General features: G+C 48.3%; 1 protein-coding gene across 2 annotated transcripts in view; it reads left to right on the forward strand.

Annotated features, from left to right (window-relative positions):
• The window catches only part of Smoc2 (SPARC related modular calcium binding 2), a 132,185-nt gene extending 111,630 nt beyond the window's left edge, over positions 1-20,555 (forward strand). For both annotated transcript variants that reach the window (XM_087896091.1, XM_087896092.1), the window contains exons 10-13: positions 13,366-13,468; positions 15,134-15,408; positions 17,299-17,336; positions 19,205-20,555. In XM_087896091.1, the coding sequence (XP_087752217.1) occupies positions 13,366-13,468; positions 15,134-15,408; positions 17,299-17,336; positions 19,205-19,222 (434 nt within the window). In that variant the 3' untranslated portion in view covers positions 19,223-20,555. The remainder of the gene's footprint in view (positions 1-13,365; positions 13,469-15,133; positions 15,409-17,298; positions 17,337-19,204) is intronic.
• Positions 20,556-21,377: the final 822 nt, after the last annotated feature.

The following is a 21,377-nucleotide window of genomic DNA, read 5'->3' on the forward strand; positions in this document are numbered from 1 at the left end:
GGTCACCTCATTCCTTCCTCCCTCAGGCTTTAGGAATAGGAACAGCAGGGGAAGGAGCCAGGAACGGAGAAGCCCAGTGGTTGGGCAGAGGTGTAATAGAGAGCCGTGTCTGTGGGGACATTCTGGGTGTCATCTCACAGCTGTGTTACAGGAAAGAGCTTTCTGGGCACCAGGGATAAAGGAGAGCCAGCTTTTACCTTAGTTCTTACCACCTCTTGTTTAAAAGGCTGAGTTCTCAGATATGAATATGAGGCCGGATAAATGATGGGCAAGAATGGAGGGGGATTCTGTGTACTGTTTGACAGGGGTGCTCCTGAATTTTTATGAGAATAGTGCATACCATTGAGGGTTATTTTCTGGTTTTTCAGAGAATGAGGAGAAATTTGAAGTTTGGGGGAAGAGTATGAAAAGTATTCATGATAAAAAAGAATAGACAAGATACAGAAAGAGATGTTTCCCCCCGGCCTACAGGAGAACTAAGTGATAAGTGCCAGCCACAGATTGCATTTGTCAGTCCCTGACAGCCACGAGGTCCTGTGTGAGTGGTAGAGTTTTCTCCATTGCTTCTTTCCCCCAGAGGGTTCTAAGGAGGCCGAATGCACAGGGCTGGGAATGGTGTGGAAGGGGCAGGGCACCAGAGCGAGTGAGCGCTCACGGCATCCTATCAGCAGAGCACTTACTGCTCTCATAAATTAAGGGGAAGACGGTTTCTGCCGCCACTTCTGCCTGGACAAGCCCCGGGGAGACTCCCTCCTCCCAGCTAGCAGGTTTGTAGTGACCACTAGTAACAAAAGAGTCCGGGAGGCTCATCAAGCCACCCTTACTCATCTTACAAAGAGGGCAGTGTTCAGACCGCACGCTGCTCCTAGTATGTGCTTTATAACAAGCAGTAGGACCGGTTTAACTGTAGGGACTGGGCACTCAACGGTGTCCTATGCTTTGATGGGCCTTCTCAGTCTACAACCGTGAACATCATCCCAAAGTCTGGAAACACAGCCTTGTGTGGATGGCTCTACACTGGAATCAACCTAGCAACTACCGGTGGTTAGTGGTGACATACCAGTGAGTCACCTGTGTGTTGGGGGGCGGGAACGTTGTAGAGCAGGATGGGAATCACAGTAGCATGGTGGGACAATAGGAAGATCAAGTATATCTTCTCTTCCAGTAAGCATAATCCCTGCAGCAGGCCCAGTCCAAAGCACTGTATGTGCTGAATCCAAACACACTTCCCATCACAATGGATGCCAAGTCGGGGATATTGAGATCTACTGGCAGGGAAGGGTGTTGAAAAATGATCAGATTTCGAAAAACATCTTAGTATTCTAAAGCATCTACTGACTTTGATATGATTTCTTGTTCTCCAACACTGTAGTATAATAAATGCCTCACTCACAAGTTACCATGGGCTTTCCCAGGTAGCCCAGGGCCCAGAGTTAAGTGACATAAACTGGCAGGAAGGACATTCTGCAGAGCATCCTTCGAGTCCCAGGCTCTGGACCAGCTCTTCCACACAGGGCCCCATCAGCTGTGCTGTTCAGAAGAAGTGTGTTTGTTACTTCTGCTGAGGCAGGTGCATCACCAGTTACGTGATAAGCTACTTGACCCCAAGGCTTGGAGAGCAGTGTTTACAGAAATGTGGCAGAATGAAGTGTAAGTCACTGTCGGTCCTGAAAGAGGCGTCATCCAGACAAATTAATAACGCAAGCAGAATTTCAGAGACTGTCCCAAAAACTTATGAGAACGCACTGTCCTCGGACAACACCAAATATGTTTAGTTGTTGCTAAACAGTCTTTATTCTAGTGCAAATATTTCCTGCCTCTTTATTAAGACCATTTATCTAGAATAACCCAGTTGGAGGAAACGACCCATTTGCTGTCCTCTGGCCCTAGCTCACGCTATTCATTTAGGCTCTTCCCAGAACGAACCTGAATTTACTAAGACTCAACCACAGCCACTTTAAAAGCTCCCTGTAATACATGTTTATAGAATTAAGTAGATGGCTTAGGCAGAGTCTACCGGCCAGAGACAAGGCTGAGGGACCCGCATCACCAGGCAGGTGCATGCTCCCACGCCTAGGGGCTCTCCAACTTGATTTTGAGGCAGGATCTCTTGCTGGTTTGAAGTCAACATATTTGACAACGCCGTCTGGCCACCCAGTCTCAGGGATTTGCTCATCCCATCTCCCTGCCCTAGGCTCACAAGAGTGTGTTGCACACCTGGCTTTGTTACATGAATTCTGTCCGAGTTATTTCTTACTTCTGTTCTCTTCACTGTTTGTCTTGTTATTGTTAAGGCCCAGCCCTAACTCATATTCTCACCGATCTCATGTAGCTTCCCCTGACAGCTGCTGGGTTGGTCTTATTTCTGGAATGATTTGGATTCCAAGAGGTTATGACAGCCTTCAAGTATCCCATGTCCCAGGCTGGTCAGCTGTGAAGTGAGGTGGCACTATTAGCTTGTCACCGAGTGAAGCTACTCAGACACCTGTTGTTGTTGTGTTTTTTTGCATTTTAATATCAAGCTATCAACTCATTACCCCTGTATTCTGAATCTAGAGTTGGTCAGAATGTCACCTCTTCTCTTTGTGAATTATTCATTTTAAACATGGTCTCTGTGTGTGTGTGTGTGTGTGTGTGTGTGAGAGAGAGAGAGAGAGAGAGAGAGAGAGAGAGAGAGAGAGAGAGAGAGAGAAAGAGAGAGAGAGAGAGAGAGAGAGACAGAGTGCTCTGAAGGAGCAGGTCATGGGAGGCCACCTCTTCTCTCTAGGAAAGAGCTGGGACTTGGACACCAAAATTATAGCTTTATTGTTCCACAATCCATGCCCTTACACAAGAAACAAACAAACCAAACAAGAGCAATATAACACCAACAGTTAACAAAAACAAAACTAACAACAATAACAAAAACAATTAGGAAATCTGAGAGCTGGTGTTTGTTAAAATCTCCACTGAATATGTTTGGGTAAAATTCTTAAGGATTTGTCTAGATTCATTATGGCTAAAACATCTCAGCTCATCCCCAACAGTGTCTCAGGTCCCTCAGAGGGAAAGTACAGGAATTGGGAGATGACAGTCACTTGCTGGAGAAAGTGCAGGGGTGGAGACAGGCCACACCTAGCTCTCTGAGGTGATACCGACCAGCCATCTGGGGTCATATCCCCAACAGGCAGGGATATTAAAAGGCCTTACTGCGTTATATTCTTTCTATAACTTTCTTCATACCCAGACCACTGTGCTCACCAGCATAAACCTGTGACAGGCAGCAAGGACACTTCTGTAGTCAGAAATAAAAGGAAACCTGGTTTATAATGAATAATAGTATGGCATGGAAATTTCTAAAATTTTCTTTACTAAGAACATGATTTATTTATTTTTTCTAGTTCTTGTCTGACTTGTCAAACTGAGGGCAGTCTTACGGGGAAATTGAGTCCTTTTCCTTGACAAGGGGCGAAGTGACTGCCCCTTAGGTGTTAATTGACTTTCAGAAATTCCTGAAATGATTGTCTGAGGCTGTGTTCTTGCTGGGGTCTATCTTTTCCTCTCTGCTCTTTCCTATCTAAGGAGCTTCTTGAGCTGGTGGGATCCCCTTGTCCCCAGCTGAGGCTGTTCTCAGTTCTCACTCCAATGTCTTGTCATCAGGGTCCCCTAAAGTCAAAGAGGAGCTCAAAGCTTGAGGGTCGTGTGATGCCTGTCATGTCTGGACACCTCTGGGGCACACTGCCGTGCTCAGCACAGAGGCTCACTGCCACTTAATGCTATCTCGTTAGATAGCAACTACTTTCCACCTTCCCCAGGGCAGCGGGAGGTTGGAAAGCGAGACAAGTTGCTCCTTCCACGCAACAGGAATTTTATCTCTGTAATTTTTCTAATGGGGAACTCTTTCTGAAGTAATGAGAGGAATAGATCAGACACCAAGAATACAGAGACACCCACAGCTCCGTCATTGTCCCCTCCTTTGATCTGGCCATGACGTGTTGTCTGTTGCCATTGCTCTTCATTCTTGAATAAACTGATTTCCCAGAAAGCACCCATCCTGACATCCTCTGTGCATGTCATGTGGAAGGTCGTATTTCCTTCTTCTAAGTCAGTAGAAATCGAGTTGTTTTGTGCTCAGAGAATCGGCAAGGACCTGGGCTACCACCCAGCTCTGCTGTTCACCCGCCTTCCCTGTGGTTTTGACTCTCGTCACCAACACCTGCACAGAGGGGGAAGTGGACCCTTTAAGAGCTGGTGCACGTAGCTTCAGATGGGACCATTTCTGACAGTGTTTCTTCCTCCTCTGAGGACAGGGTAGCTGTGGGAGGCTGGCAAAGCCCAGGCATGTAGCAGAGACTGCTGGAGGTCAGTGTAGGCATATGCTGGACGAGTGTGCTCTGAGTCCTTCTCGGAAGCACCCAGGAGGAGCAAGCTCGGATCTCTACCTCTCCTCTGTCTCCACAGAGCTCCTGTGCCTTGGGTGTCCTGTCAACTATCAAAGCAAAAAAGTGTCAGTGGGCAGTCTGCACCAGACAGAGGTCATGCACAGTGCTCAGACAGACCATTAAAGGCAGAAGCTTCCAGATTCAGACCTTGCCCTATTTGCGGATGAGAAGTGGGTAATTACATATGTATTCAAAAACAACCATTCTGAAGCACTGTGAGGAGGACTGAGCTCCGAGACCTGAGTGGAGTGACCTGGGTCAGCTCCTCAGTCACCGAGGCCTAGGTGATGCTGAGCTGACGGGGAGTCCAGAGAATTCCTAGCTTGTACCATACTTGTGTTCTGCAGGGAACACGGAGACGGGACAAACAGGTTAGCTGAAGGTCATGTGACCCAACAGGTCTATCGTGCACTGAAAGCTGAGCTCAGTCATACCTTGTTGCCCTTAGGATGTTGGGTTTTTTACACTGGCTGGCAATTGCTTTTGTTAATTTTATTTTTCCATCTTCATTCTTCACATATTAAAAGTGTGTTTACGTATTAAATAGTGTATTCTCCAGCTTGGTAACAAATGCCCAGTTTACCTACTATGAGGTTTTATGCACTGTCTTGAGAATCACGGTTTTTTTTGAAACAGAAAGCAGCTAGGTCCAGAACCCACACAAGCAGCATCTCTATGTCCCCACCACCTGGAACCCACGCAGTCAGCATATCCATGTCCCACCACCTGGAACCCATGCAGGCTCTGTGTGCATGTTCCTATTACCTGGCACTCATGCAGGCTGCGTGTGCATGTCCCTAACACCCGGAACCCATGCAGGCTGCGTGTGCATGTCCCCACTATCTGGAACCCATGTAGGCCACCCACACCCATCCACTCTAACCTGCACATCCTCATCTTCCAGCTATACACCCCATCTCTAACTCACCCTTCATTGAGAGACCAATGACTTAGAGCTAACAAACAGGTCCTGGGTTGTCAGACACTCGCTTAAGGAAAGATCATCCAGGTCATCAAGGATTCTGCATGCTGCTTGGGGGACAAGGTGATGAGGGAAGCCTGGGACCAGCTGCACTGGCTGCACTTTATGCCTGGTCTGTTGCAGAAACTGAGTAGACCCAACACTGGAAAATCCAGCCTTATTGTCCCCAAGCCCACCAGCCCCTGTTCAGTTTGTCCTCTTGTCTGTGATGCTGTACTGCTCTCATTTGTGGCTACGAAAGGTCAAAGAGAGGTCTACAGAGAAGTCATCCTAACACTGAGGTTATCCAGGCTGGAGCCTTGCGTGGTCAGACCAACCCAGACTCTCGACATTCCTGTCAGTCGCATTGCCTGAGCTCACCAGGCTCTGTGCTCTCACTGAGGTTTAGAGAAACCGAGAAGGAGGATGCGCTGGGCCACCATGCAGTCGTGCAGAAGGGAAGGCAGTTTTCACCAGAGCCAGTGGCTGCTGCTGCTCCCGGGGCTGGAATGCAGGGGAGGAGTGTCTGCTCTGATACTCGCTGGTGAGAGTGCAGAGCCCAGAGATGCCAATACCGCTCGCTGTGATCCAAGCCAGGCGCATGATAGACCGAGAATGTTCGCGCACATAGAGTACCAGGTGTCCGTCGCTCACAGCCCGCCGTCCTCGTCTGGAGCAGATGCATCCAGGTCCTGCTGCATCTGGGACTGCATGTTTGAGGGCCGGCCTACCAGGACAGGGTGTGAAGCAGACATGAGGCACATGTGCCAGCCTCTTGCCGGCTGTGCTGTGTTTTCCCTGAGGAAACAGAGGGCCTGGTTGGTGATGTAAGCGTTATTGAAAGGAAAACACTAGCTACCAGTTTCCCCATGCCGTGGCTGTTTCCCAAATAAAACTCTAGGGGTATAGAAAGACCTTCAGGTTGTTAACATAACCCATAAATATAAATAAGCTGAAAGCGTGGGGTGACAACATGTCATTCAGAATGGAACTGAAGCAGCGGGTTACAGCAGTCTACCTAGGTAGGAGAGTGTGGGGTAGGGCCAGGGAAAGTTTGTAGATCATCAGGAGGAATGCAGAGTCTGTTTGCCAATGCAAAGCCAGCAGGGGTTACTCAGTATGAACTATTCTTTCATTTGTATCCTATCCCGTCTCTTTCATTCCCCACTCTCTGCTCAGACTGGCTGGTTTTGCAGTTTCCATAGGGTGAAGAGAGGTGAGTGGAGGCCTTGGCACTCTCCGCTCTGTCTAGCTCCCTCTCAGATCTTCCTGGTGTCAGCACTGTCTGCATCCAGGTCCTTGCTTCTGGAACGCCTGACGGCCAGCTGTTGGCATATGCTATCCTATCTCTGAGTATACAGGCCAGAAAAGACCCAGGATGGAGGGTCCATCTCGCATTTGGCCAGAGAATGAGGAGATGCCTGTCATGCAAAAAACCTCTCCTTCCTCAGTGAACACACTCTTGGCCAGCTCTGCTCCTTTGGAAGGACCACTCTGGTGGCTACCATGGTATAGTCTCACCTTGTTGCTCCTGTATACTTGTGCATGGTGCTTGGCTTTGCCTCTTCTGGCCACCAGGGTGTGTTTATTCCATCACCAAGGATTGTCTCTGGTCTTTACGTTCTCTGATATGGGCACCTTGCCTCTACTGTCTTGCCTCTACTTTGTCTCCCGGAGCAACCCAGCCCTTACTCTTTTGTGACCATCCCTCTGCCTTACGAGGTAGTTTTGAGATTTCACACACGGCCATCAGAGCACCGGGGCCGCTCCGATACACGGCCTGCCTGAACTCTGGGCTCTAAAGACTTAATTAAATAGGCCAGCTGTCACCTGGGCAATTTCGTCTTGCTTGAGATTACATGCATAGACCATCTGGCAAGTTTCCACAGGAAGGAATCCCTGCAGCCAAATAGCACCTTTTATGTTAACAACATTCTCCTTGCTACAGCCCCAGGGGACCCAGAAGTCCTCAGGAAATGAGACAGATTGTTCTGTCAGCTGAGTGAGCAGCTGAGTCTAGGAGCAGATTCGCAGGTACTGGGACACTGAGTTTTAAGGTGAAATCCTCACGCCGAGTCCATGGTCCACCCACATCTTTCTCTCTGCTGCTGCTGCCATGAAAGGGTTATGTGTAGGAGGCTGGCTTGCCCCTTTCTGCCCCTCTGTTTCCCTTCCTAAGCCCTTCCGTTGTGTAGCCTGATTCGGTTGTCACACACACTGTGAGAGCATCCAGCTCCTACTCAGCTTCAAGTCTCTGTGTTTGAGATCTCCAGGGCAGAATCTGGGTGAGCCGCGGCGAGACTGAAGCATCTTGTTTATCAACAGTGAGGGTACTCACTCCATGGTGGCTTCCCTCAACAGTCCTTCCCTGCCACGGATTCTAAGGTAGAAAGAATCCAAGCGCATATAGATGGGTGTGGTTTTCTAAATACAGCAGGCACCGCCCCAGTCACTCACCAATAAAGGTTGGCGCTGCCTCGTGTGAGGTACTCGGGTGGTGTGGGGTTCCTGGTGGGGATGTAGTGGCTAGTGGGGTTGGGTTATAAGGAACAGGAAGGAAACCCTCCACAGAGGAGCCGGGAGACAGTGCCCTGAGTACATGGAGGCTTCAAGCTGATCTGTTAAGAACGATGTCTTAAAAATTTATTAAGACAAGAATGACACCTAAGCAGGATCAGCACCATTGATGACGAACCAAACACCAGACCCGTGGATTCAGAGTGAAGAGAGCCAAGAGCCTGGGAACCTGCGTCCTTAGAAAAGCTCCCTATGCTTCCATGTGGATGTGTAGCATTGTGGCATTAGACGCTTGTCAAAGATTCACGAAAGTCATTGGCTGGGTCCAGGGAAGATGGGTCAGACAGGCATGGTCTTTCCTTAGAGGATTTGCCACTTCCCTGAACGCTTATCCCGGAATTACTCGGGCCCTTTCGCCTAAGTGGCAGCCTGGAGAAAAGACTTTAGTGACTTGGAAATATGGATGTAGGTGGCGTTTTCTGACGTCGTAACAACACCCCCATGCTCCCTTCTTCCAGGCTTGATGCCCTCGTGAGCTGGAAATGGTAAAACCGTCTCTTTCAGCCGTCTTTCCCCAAGCCTTTCAAATGGCAGGCGGCTCTCTGACAGCTAGTCCGCGTGTGGTTGCGGAGCTGGATGGTGACAGCAGTGTGTGTCAGACCGGAGACACCTGAGAAGCAGCCACTGCACAAAAGCACAGTCCCTGTGTGTGCGGCCAGAGATTGTTCTTGCTAGACACAAGTTTGTGTTCTTTGTTTCTCTCTTGGTTGCCTGCGCTGTCATCAAGGCCCTTGGCAAATTCTCACCATTGTTCTTGGGATATCCAGAGAGACTCCAGGTACCAGCAGGCCAGGCTTGAGGATGAATGCCTAGGCGACTTCTTATTTCGGATTCACCCCTCAGATTCCTAGTGTACATTCATCCGATGACCCAGCCTACGGAGAGTTAAACCAAGGCAAAGGTTTTCCGGATGTTAGTTAAGGAAGGCCCCATGACCTTATATCCACAGCTTCTTTTAAGGATGAGAGCAATGGCAGCCGTGAACAGGTTACGTGCCCATCCATGTCTGGATTTTTCCCACCAGTTTGGTGTTTTCCTGGGTCTTGGCTCCTCAGCCGGAGCTGATTTCCATCAGTGCATGTGTGAGAACTTGTCAGCATGCATTCCAGCCCCCAGGAACTATACTTCAAAAGATGGAAAACACACCGGAAAATAATGAGATCTGAACATAAATATTTCAAGAACAGAAATATAGAAACTAGAAAGATAGAGTTAGCACAATAATGGGGATTTTTTTTTAATCTCACAATTGGGAAGTTTGGTGTGATTTCCACTACAGCTTTCCCATTCTGACCTGACTCCTCTGTGGGGGTACAGCCTGGAGGAAGGATAGCCACATCGGCTTCTCCCACCTGTAGTAAGCCACCTCAGCAAACTGACTAGTTGGTTGCCTATGTCTACACTTTTATTACTTTCATAGTCCTGAGGTTAAACATTAAGAAGTTTTGAGTTAAGACAGCAGGAGATTGATGGGGAAATGGTTCTGGGTCCCAGGGCACATGACCCTGAATGAGTCTGTGGTTGCACAATGAGGAGATGCTATTATCTTGGAAAAGCCACGTTCCAGGAATATCTGTGTGCCGTGTTTCAGAGGCCACAGGACCATGGATCATTACTACTGGTGGCCAAAGTACCAGCATCTCAGCCAAGCCCATTTCCCAACTCCCTCCACTCTGGGTGGTGGAGTCTGCCTTGGGCACAGGAAAGGTAACCTGTGTCTGCTCACAAGGGGCTGCCTACCTCTCCACCCCTTCAACAGGGAGACTGAAGTCATCTGACGGCTTCTCTCCCCTCACATCACGTCCACTCTAGGATGGTTGTCCAGGGAGGGTAAATCTGTCTCTCCTTCCCGTCACTGTGGGGTTAGGAGCAGTGAGGAGAATGGAGGGGATTCCGATCCTGGTTCAGTCACAGGCTCCATACACTGGCCTCCTGCAAGCCAATCTGGTCATAGTTCCCTAGACCATCCACCTTCAGGTTTCCACTGAGCCGGTGTAAGGGTCACGCCTCTATCTCTTTGTGTCTTTCTGTTTCTGTCTTTCTCAGCATGAGTGGGCTCATCAGTTTTGCAAGGCTGTAGAGCCCCTAAGGCTGGCATGGAGGTTTGGAGAGCCTGTGTGGTGAAGTAAGTTCCAACATCAGGTCTAACACTTCATGCCATGAGCTGGGTGCTATGACCTGACCCCCACATACGTCATACTACCACCATGCCCCAGACCCCTTAGCCCTTAGAAATGCTTGTTAAAGAATGCTCAAGGGAACTCTAAGCTTAAAGAAAACATCACCATGACCGTTCCCACTGAGAAGTCACTGCAGAGAGAGGGACTTTGGGCTGCATGTCCAGTTCAATTGGTAGCAATGCCACAAGTTAACATAGGCTTTTAAAACTCAGCAAGAATCAACAAGCCCAAAATATAAAACATGTCATCAACCAGATACATCACATTCATGAGGTCTCAAATATTGAGCAGGTCAAGGCCTGTGTTCTTACCCCAATAGCTGGCCCCAATCTCACGGTGTTTTGTTGGCACGGGGCTAACACCATTGTCGTGTCTGGACAGCATGGGTACGAACCCAGGTTAGGACCACACAACCTCTTCTCTCTGTAAACCGCTCTTTGCCAGCATTGCCTCTGTGTGGGGTTTCCTTGCGGTAGCCAGGCATGCCATGTAGGTCACGGGGAGAAAGTGTAAATTCATCATGATGATCTGCAGAGGAGGTTTGCCCTGCAATCAAGGAGTCATCACGAACATGTATAAATTCATGCTGGAAAAAAATCATAAGCATAAGCAAAATTACTGAAATTAGCAGTTTTTAAATAAAAGAAGTCTGTTTTTCAAAATGAGAGAGTTTCATAGAGAGTAAAAAAACACATTTATTTTGAAAGATAAAACAAAAATACAATTTTTTTAAGGCATTGACTATGAACAACTGTTCTGGAGAAGTGGCTGCAGGGCCAAGCACTTAGGAACTCAATTCTGCATTTACTTGGAGAAACCCTCCCAACAGAGCTATCTCTAAAGTGAAGTGACTTTCCTGCTGCATCTAGGCCTCCATGCCCAATCCTGACACTCTCCATGGAACCCCAGCATTCCTGGAGGTCGTTGGGCCCCAGGACAAAGCATTACCCACTGAGTCCTGCATTTCCTGCAGCCTGTGTCTGGGTGGAGACCTAAGGGTGCAGAGGAAGCCAAGGGCTCACTGTTCATGAACTAGATAACAGGTTAAGATGGGAGGGATGAGAACTGGTACCTGTAGAGCTAACAGTTTCTGTCTACAACACCAGACTACTGTGAGGCCACACACGTGGGGTCACTGCCCTTTGGCCCCAAACCAGGTCAGTCCTCTTGGATGTTTGCTGGACTGCATCTCCCTGGTGACACACGTTAACACCATGCTGCGGCTACACTTCATATCTGTATCCTAAAGAAATCACCCTCAAGAGCAATGCGTTGTTTTAGCGCTCTCTTCCGACCACTCCAGCCTCATGTCTGTTTGTCTCGGCCCTTAGAAATAAACACTTCTTTGCTACAGTTTAAGTATCACAGAAGCGATATTGCCCTGGGCTTTGTCGTGGGGACAAAGGGCTCTCCAATTCTGCCAGGGAGCAAAGAAGCTCAGGGTCCTTGGTGACAAAGGCAACACAAACCTGGGTGGTGGCAGGTACGGCCTGCAGACAGTTCTGGCCCTTCCTCTGGGTCTGTGTCTCACATCTCCACCATCGTGTCTGAACACCTTCAGGAGACATCCCTTCTTAGCTCTCAACCCAGATCGCCTATGAGTGCCTTCCAGAGTCCTCATTCCAACCAGTCCCGCCAATTCTCCTTCATTCTCACCTCTTCGGAGATGACACAGTATTTATTCCTTTTCTATTTATTGATAGCCCTAAGACTATAGCAACCGTAGGCATCAGAGTCTAGTATGGCTATCAGTTACCTCTGCCAAAAGGAAATAAAGACTTCATACCTAGGCATTCATCCCAAGCAAAGACCTTGTTGATTTGATTGTGACCAGATCCTTGGCTCTCCGCAGGTCCTCAGTGGACACTCTCTGAGCAGATGTGACCAGTGGCTACCTTCTCCGTATTACCCTCTGAATCTCTTGGTGCTAAGAACTAGAGAGCTCATGGGTGCGCCTCAGGGTTTGTACAGACCCACTGTGCTCCCTCAGGATGTCTCCTTGCTCATGGTTTTCTTGGGTTAGCTCGTTATAAAGCTGGAGCTTAGGAAGCATTATCACTTGGGCCTGCTATATCTTTTCTGTCCTGTGTCATCTCTAATTGTCACGGAAGGGATGGCTTCCACCTGCAGGCTCTGCCACCTTGGGCTGCTGTTTCCTTCCTGGAGAATGCCTTCGGGGGATACAGAGCCTTTTCTCAGAGAACTTTGCCCAGTAGTTATGGTTTTTCCTATAGATCATAATCCATTCTTTTAATTGAGCACAGAAGAGATACACAGTCTTTCTAGTCTCAAGTTCCACACGCTCTATGAAAGGCTCACATCTGTTTTCTGCTACAATGTTTAATAAGTCGAAACAGATTTCCACAGATCCTTGCCATAGGCAGCTAGCATTGACTTGAATCATAGTAACAAACACCCAGGTGTCCGAAAAGGAAAACCACAAAACCAGAATGTCTTTAACCACACCAGAATGCTAGTGTCTCTGTAGCTGCCACAACTCACGGGAGAGAAAATATCTCAGACTCGATAGGGAGGAGTCCAGGGAACCCCACGGGGCTGAGTAAATGGAAGCTGGAGAAGAACAAGAGCTACCATGTATACGGAATGCTCTGTGGGAAACTGAGCTTTAGAAAGAACTGCTATCCTACACGGTCAGATCTGGGACTCAGCGGTGTAAACTCCCTTGATCCTTGGTATGTGTTGATCTGGTGTCCGGAGTGGATCTGCCTCTAAGGAGGCCACCACACATCTTCCTCTTATTGCTTCTAACCAGATGTGGAGTTTGAAGAGATCTGTGGTGATGGCTGACAACCTCTGGACTCACTCCCCTGGGTTAGATCTCCCTGTGCGGATCCCAGCTTGGAGAACGTGGTGTCTCCTGGGGCTTCCACGTGTCTCATGTAACAAAGGGATACCCATACATGCCTTGCATCGTGGTTTTGAAGATCAACCAGAGGCTGAAAATCTCTGTATCACGCCATAATTCATCAAATGCTAGAATGCACACCTGTGAATTACCAAGTGCCTGCATCTGTGGAGCCCCAGCGGCACCATCCTATACAATGTGTCTCCATCAAGCCAGCTCATTTGAAGAGCATCATATGAAGCCCTCTCACATACTAATTTATGAATACTTAATCTTTTTTCCATTGCCCAGAAAAATCTGTCATACTTTATGGATTCCACTAACAGAGAAAAAAATGTGCTTTTTTTTTCTTTTTTTTAGGTTGTCCTGGTGCCAAAAAGCACGAGTTCCTGACAAGCGTCCTGGATGCACTCTCCACAGACATGGTTCATGCCGTCTCCGACCCCTCTTCTTCCTCTGGCAGGTATGCTGTGTCTTGCTACGGAGCCGTGTGCTGGCCAGAAGCCCAGAACTGTGAAGGAATCTGGAACTTAGCTAAAGCCTTCCTGGCCAGTGGCCAAGAGAGCCCAGGCAGCTCACGAGGATGGAGCTAGGTCTAGAGGAAAGGAGCCTCTAGGCCAGGAAGACACTTGGGAACAGCCCCCACTCCTCATTTTCAAGGGGCCCTGGGGCCCAGGGAGGGCTGTGAAGGGGGTGTACTTACATTGGGTGGATGTTGAGGTTGAAATCGAGTCTAGGAGTTATCGATTGGGTTTTAAATGCTTTGGAATTCTGCAACAGCAGCAACAACAAAATGGTTTGTTCTGTTTTCAAGTCAGGGTTTCTCTGTGTAGCCCTGTCTGTCCGGAACTCCCTCTGTAGACCAGGCTGGCCTCAGACTCAGAGATCTGCTTGCCTCTGCCTCCCGAGTGCTGAGACTTATTTACTGTTGAAACCCACACAGCTTGTGAGGCTTATCTCCTTATCCAGGTTCAAGTATACAGCTCAGGGCGTTGATCCCACCAGTACAGCTCTGCCCCTAGAGATGCCTTCCTCGTGCACACTGGAGACACACCAAGGCTTGAGTTTTGTTTCATGTTAGAACCTGTGGTGCTGTGCCCCCTCCGTCTCACGGTACAGGGTGATAGAGTTCTCCAGGTGAACAGCTGTGGTACTTTAACACTCTCGTGTGTTCACAATCTCTCATTGTATTTTTTAAAAGAAATTTTATTTTAAGGTTTTTATCTTCCTGAAAATGCTGGTTTCTATCCCATGCTTGCAGCGAGCTCCTGGATGTCTCATGCATGAAGTTTCCTTAGCAAAAAGTCCTTCCTTCATCTTGCTAGACTTTTGCTAAAGTCTTTTTTTTTTTGCATAAGTGGAGAAGGCAACACCAAGGCAAAAACATCACAATTACATAATAAGCTAAGGCAAAAAAGTCACCTAAATTTCAACTCTATATTCCATACTGTGGAAGCGATTGGCATGTGTTCCGGTGTCTGACCCAGGATAGTGCCAGGGAGCCCTGTCCCTGCAGGCTGTTGGCATCTGCTTGCTGTGTCTGCACGCTCATGGGGGAAAAGCCATCTAAGGCAGTGGACATTGGAGTCCACAGAGCCCAAAGTGTGGGCACAGGTCCTCCACCTCAGGTGACAGGTGAACATTGTCACCACACAGCTTCAAGGTCTGACCCACAGCCTGGCTGACCTGTGTCTTAGAATGTCCAGCTTGAAAAAAAAAATCCATCTAGTTATAACTTTAAACATTTTGATGTCACCTTCTGCTAACCTTTTCTATTTAAGTCCATCTCATATACACAGTAGAGAGATGATTGTGTTAAGGTAGACACTCTGGGGCTGTAGACGCCCTTGGTGGATGCTGGTGGCTGAACCCACTTATTGGCCTAAGGGAATCCAGGTCTCAGGACAGGGACTTTTCATTCCAAGGCTTCAACCAATTGAGTAACCACAGTGCACACACGTGCTATGGTGTCCCTGGTGCTGAACACACTGGCGGGGCCCTTACAGATTACTCTCCTATGTCGTATTTGAAAGTGACTGTGTCAGACATTGAGCTGGGACAGGCATAGGGATGAGGAGAGGGTACAGCAGCTTCAGACTTCCGCCTGACGTGGTTGTCTCTCCTGCAGGCTGCCGGAGCCAGACCCCAGCCACACCCTGGAGGAGAGGGTTGTGCACTGGTACTTCAAGCTGCTTGATAAGAACGCCAGCGGAGACATCGGCAAGAAGGAAATCAAGCCCTTTAAGAGGTTCCTGCGGAAGAAGTCCAAGCCCAAGAAGTGCGTGAAGAAATTTGTGGAGTACTGTGACGCGGACAATGACAAGTCCATTACTGTGCAGGAGCTGATGGGCTGCTTGGGTGTCACCCGAGAGGAGGGGAAAGCCAGCACCAGGAAGCGCCACAGTAAGCCTTCTTCACGACTCTGACCTTGGTTATTTTGGGGGTGCCTGTCTTTGGGATTACTTCCTGGATGTAACAGCTTGCCTTACGGTCTATTGTATAGGAGAAACACAGTATGCCATTGGCTGTTGTCACCCTTGTAGAAGAAACGACCACAGGTGGTCACAAGCTGCCACCCGGTCAGGGGAGCAGCAAGTCTCAGGAGCATGAACTGAGTATAGCTCTGGAGCCGAACCAGCTATTGTTCTAACCCTGGTGGCTAACTGTTCATGCATGCCTCGGTTCCTGATATCAGAACCATTGGTGGTGGTAACCGGCCAGCCCAGGCTGTAGACTCCACCGGAACCATCGGGCCAGGTCAGGGGCAGTGGAGTCATCATCTCTAGATCAGTGGACCCAGTGGGCTTAGGTAGCTTAGCAGTTGGGCATGTGTCTCTCTGGGGCATGGCCTACGTCTCCAGATGTAACAGGAGTAGAGGGAATCCCAGGATGATGGAGCCTAAGGTTCTGAAATTTAATTCATCAATATGCTGGAGAACATGCAGAATGTGAGTGTACTTCTCCCTGTACCGCTGAACTGTGCGGTTGTGGTCAGGGCAGCGTTAGAGTCATCAGCTAAAGGAATTTAGGGAGCCATCTTTAAAACAAAGAGCCAGCTTTCCAGAAATTAGCAGGCATCACCTCTCATTGACAGAAATCTAGCCTGGACCGTGATTTCTAGTTATATAATGTACCCGTGGCATGTAGTACATGCCACAGATGGAGAGATGTTTTTCCTGATGGTACAGCTCACAGTTGTAATATCATCAAAATGGCATCTGGAGTCAGTATGTTCCTTGGAATGAGGTGTTCACCTGCACAGAACAGAGACCTGCCAGGAATCGTGAACTCAGAACTGCTTTGGAGGCAGAGCTAGTACAGGTGCTGACCTGCAAAGACGGAATGTCGATCGGACATCGGCAGGCTCAGAGCAGCCCTAGAGATGGGGTACCTGGTCCTGGAAGGAGGGGGCAAAGCCACAGTTAAGGGGAAGTAGAGTCTTCTCGCTGCCTTTAAGTGGCCTAGTAAAACTCGCGTGAGTTCCTGAGCTTGGAGGTGGAGTCTGGGCTGAGGAGACGGGAGTATCTGGGGTTCTGACCTGTGTGTACTGTGGTCCACCAGGCACTGGGTCATCTAATACAGTGAATAGGGACAGATGGGGCAAGTCCACTGGGGATCGACAGCAACTGTCCATGGCCAGGAGAGACTAAATGAGGTCACGGAAGTGAGAGGAGCCACGACAAAGCAGGAAGTCAGGTTGAGGAACCCCAGAGACCTTGGCCAAGGAGGGAGTGTGGCCAGGTGAGAGCCTGAACTCTGAGCAGAGGCCAGAGTGAGGCGGGGGCCACCTGAGGGAAAGGGTTTGTGTACCTCTGGGAACAGGAAGGGGAGACCTCCAGCCTCCAAGTCAGGAACAAACAGCACCTGTCCCTCAGCTGTGATTTCGTGTGAAGATTTTGGTAAAATGAGCCCAAGCTAATGTTTTCTAATTTTAATACTGAACCAAAAATACTTAAAAGAACAGAATATGTGTGTGTGTGTGTGGCGGGAGGGGGGAGAGTCAGCCCAGGTTCAGAATCCACGCTTTTCTGGGAAAGTTCTGGAAGACCACACGTTGTGGTTGGTGAACCCATGTTTAGGATTTGGGATAAAAGAAGCCATTCTTCTAATGTCAGAGTGGGACATTTGTGTCGTAGGCAGTGTCTGTGGTGATTAAATAACCCGTGCTGCCAAATCTAGGTGCAGGGTCTCTAGGGGTGCATTGTCATTTGACCGAGTCTGCCCACTGACAATGCCGAGCCTGTCGTTAAGCAAGCACTATTTAACTAGCAATAATGTCTCTTCCCTTCCCAGCCCCCAGAGGAAACACTGAAAGTACATCCAATAGACAGGTGAGTATATCTGTGTTACAGACTTTATGATATTCCGTTTACTTACACTTTACAAGAGAAATCTGGGTGTGTGTAGGTTTAGGGGCGATAGCACCCTTAAAGAAACAAGGCAGCTTAGCTGAGGCGGCTCCACGTGAGAACATTTGGAGCTAAGAAGCCTCCTTGACAAATTCTACTTTCAGTCACTGACCCGCCAAATCCTCCATTTAAAGATTCTGCTCTGTTTTTTTTAAATTATTTGAAATTTAATTAATTTGTTAATTTAAAGACGGGCTTCTGCGTGTGTGGCAGAAGTGGTTTGGGAAGCTGGTGTTTGCAGTTTTTTTCTTAGATATTGAGGAGATTGCCGGGATAGGAGATACCCTTGGGTGCCCCTCACACAGCCCACTCACCCACTCACTTCAGGAGACCTGAAGGCAGGAGTTGGGCTTCCAAGGAGATTCTCAGTTCCCTGCTGTGTTAATAAACATTTGTGTTTCTGAGGCCACATTTCTAGATGTGCAATTAAAGGGCACGGTTGTGGTCCCCACATCCCAGCCACAGCCTAAGTGGGGATACTTTCCAGAGTTCTTTCCCAAAGCCAGACGTGCTGTGTTGCCGATGACTCTGGTGTGTTCGCTGTTTGCTTTGGCTGCACCTGTTTGATGCCAGGCGGACGCTTGCCGTGTGATGTGGGTTTTAAGTAGGGACCTCCGGCACATACCTCGGCGGGAACTGCAAGCTGTTTCATTAGGAAAGACGTGTAATTCATTTTCCTTTGTTTAGCAAATGTTTATGGTTTTAACTTTTCCAGTCACACTGCAAATCACTTACGCTTGCAAAGAGGGCAGGTCTGAGAGCAATTACCCAGCTCCCTCCAAAGGCTTCCCGGGGGCTGTTTGCTCTAACTAATGGTGACTATTGGCATACATGTGTCATGCCATCTTAAATACCCCCACTCAAAAACCAAGCCTTTCACTTCAGCATGATTCCAGAAAAAGACGAAAGAGTGAAGTTTCTCCATCTTTCTTATAGTAACTCAAAGCATGGAGTGAATCCACCATTATCACTATATGCCATGGGGCAGGGTTAGTGGGCCAGGAACCAGAAAGTGACTGTTTTTCTAGGCAGCTTCATACTTGCTCATCAAGGAAGAGAGCTGTGCCCTCTGGGAGCAGGATATGGGTGCCAAGGTCAACCCCATATCATCTGACCATCTTCAGCAATGACTGAAATAATCCAAAGACTGTCTTTATCTGTAAATAAGACAAAACTTGCATCAACTTAGTATAGGAGTTATTCACCTACTCATGGTGTTATCAGAAAGGAGGAAAGACAGCCTCAAGTTTAAAGTTTAGTATTTTAAGCATCACACAAAGTTTAGTATTTTAGGATCAATTTCTGTTTGGACAGATTGCTGCACTTGACAAAAAATGGTGGATGCTTTAACAACATAACTTCCCTTAAAAGTCCCTGTGGCGAGGGGCAACAAGAGACCCCTACTATAAACACAAATGCAAGCTGTATTTCTTCTCAGGTAAAAGAGCAAATAGAAAGATAAAAGGAAGTGTTAAAATGGCATAAAACTGTCCAGGCTGGTGGCACACGCCTGTACCCCTGCTGTCTAGTGACGGCATGGTTGAGGTTACCCTGTTGTAGTCATTTGAAGTCAATGCAAATTTTCTCAGATGACGCATTTTCCTAGTGATATCAAGGGGAGAAAGCACTTCCGACACGATGTGTTCACTCATCCTTCACTCCCAGCTACCCTATCGTTTCCTGTCTGGTTTCCCTCATAGCAAGTATATTTATTTCCAGCAGCAAGCCTTGGTCTGCACAAGAGGGGAGACGCAAACATCTTCATAAGATTGTCTTTTTCTTTTCCCTAGCCCAGGAAACAAGGATGAATGACTGACTATCCAAGGAAGTTCCTAGACATGTGGGAATCCCTCACCAAAGAGCTATTAAAAACGAAAAAACGTATAGTATTTGCACTTTGTACTTTAAATGTAAATTCACTTTGTAGAAATGAGATATTTAAACAGACTGTTTTGATCTGTGAAAATGGAAGGCTGGCTTCGGGAAATTAATCACATACAATGTATGTGTCCTTGTTTGACCTTAAAGATCTGTGCTGGTGGGGATGGGTTTTTGAATGCATTTCCATTTCATTTCCTTGTCCTTTCGTGGAGGGCCTGGTTTGTACCCTTGCCCTTTTCTCTGCCTGCAATCTCTGTTGGCTGGCTCCCAGCGTTCCTGATGCAACCAGAGGACTATCACTTCCTTAGAGGCTTACAGGGTTGTGCAGTTCACATGCATGGTCACCTGGTCTATGGTTGCCTGTTCCATGAGGTTTTGCTGTCTAGAGATGCCACTCGACACCGTGGGTCACACAGGCACTAGCTCGAGCATAGCCTTAACCTCTTGTAGCCCCTGGCTGAGGTTCTGCTGCAAGCCTGTCGTATTCCGGTCTGAGCTTCTGCTTTTTTTTGCCTCTGTTTGAGCCAATCCTGCTGTTAAATCTCCAAGGAGCTGAGAGGTCAAACTCCAGAGAGTCCTCCTTCAGGGAACAAACCTAACCCTGGCCGACTGACTCCATCCCGCTGGCTCAGTACCCAGACCACCTGCCTCTCTTCTAAGTGGCTGTTGCCCTTCCTGCTGTGGCCCTTCCCAGGATCCCCGGAAGAGAACCATGTCTTCTGCGGAGATCATGGACCGCATCTTGAGGAAGACGCAGCTAGAATGCATCATCCCAAGAGTACTGAACAGCAGGCAGCTAAGAACATCACTCTCAGTCTCTGGAGGCCTCCAGGATAGGAGGGAATTCATCCAAGGCCCTTATGGGATGAAGGTTAGGAACCAGATGCCCGTGCTGGGGGAAGCTGGCCTGACCTGTGTGTGTGGTTGGCTGTCATCCTCAGACCTTGACTCTAGGTCAGTCTGTACTCAGTGGTCTTGAGAAACAACTGCAGATCCAAGAGAGGTGGGGCAATTCTCTCAGATCAGATTCTATTTGGAAAGCCTCCCACGGCCCTCAGCCTCTCCATATATGCCTGTGGGTGTGCATACACACTCTAAGGCCTTAGCTCATTCGAACTGTGTAGAGGTGAGAGCTGACCGGCTCACGTGCATGCCAACATTGTCTACAAAAGAAGTATGATCTCAACTGTTTTGGATAATCTTTTATATTTCTGGACCCTGAATTTAATCATTTTTATTACATTAAATATGCTATTAAAAGCGTGTGTCAGTCTTCTTTTCAGCATTTCGTGATTGTGTACTGTTGACAAGTATGTTTTAGATCATTTTATGTGGGTGAGTGTATTGCCTTCATGTGTGTCTCTGCTCCGCTTACATCTCTGTTGCTCTCGGAGGTCAGCAGAGGGCACCAGGTCTCCTGGAACTGCAGTTATGAGCTGCCATGGAGGAGATGGGAATTCAACCTGTTTCCTCCATAAGAACAACATGTGCTCTTAAGCTCCAACTCATCTCTACGGTTCTACATAATTGCTTATTTAAAAATAGTATCCACTAGTTGAAGCCAAAGGTACAGGTGCTGGCCCAATAGTTTTAGGTCTGATTTTGCCCATTGAGGCTGTGTGGCTTGGGACAGATTCCCAAGGTTTTCTGAACCTCAGGTTTTCTCCTCTAAGACAGGCATGTTGGCACATTCCCCACAGCAGGTGGGACGGATGAGTTAAGGGTTGTCGATGCCTCAGTCTGCCCTGTTTGGTACACTGGAAGTTTCTCTTCCTTCGTTGCATGACAGGGCCTCAGGACGGATCCACAGCACCCATCCCTGCTTCTCCTGTTGCAGACACTCTAGAATGACAGTAGCAGCAAAAATTTGCCTTGTTTTTTAAAAGTTAGTGTTGTTCATGAGTTCAAATGAACAGCGCCTTCTTCCATCCCAGCGTCCAGAGCTCTGCACCATCCTGGTTGACTGCAATATTTCACTCAAACTCTCAAGGTCCCTTCTCCACTGGTCAGCCACTTCCAGGATCTCTGCTTCCTCTCAGGGATTCCCAACTCAGAGCAGAGAGACCCTCAGTCTGAGCATCG

This window comes from Myodes glareolus, chromosome 1 (genome assembly GCF_982192425.1).
Source record: "Myodes glareolus chromosome 1, mMyoGla1.1, whole genome shotgun sequence".
NCBI classification, from domain to species: domain Eukaryota; kingdom Metazoa; phylum Chordata; class Mammalia; order Rodentia; family Cricetidae; genus Myodes; species Myodes glareolus.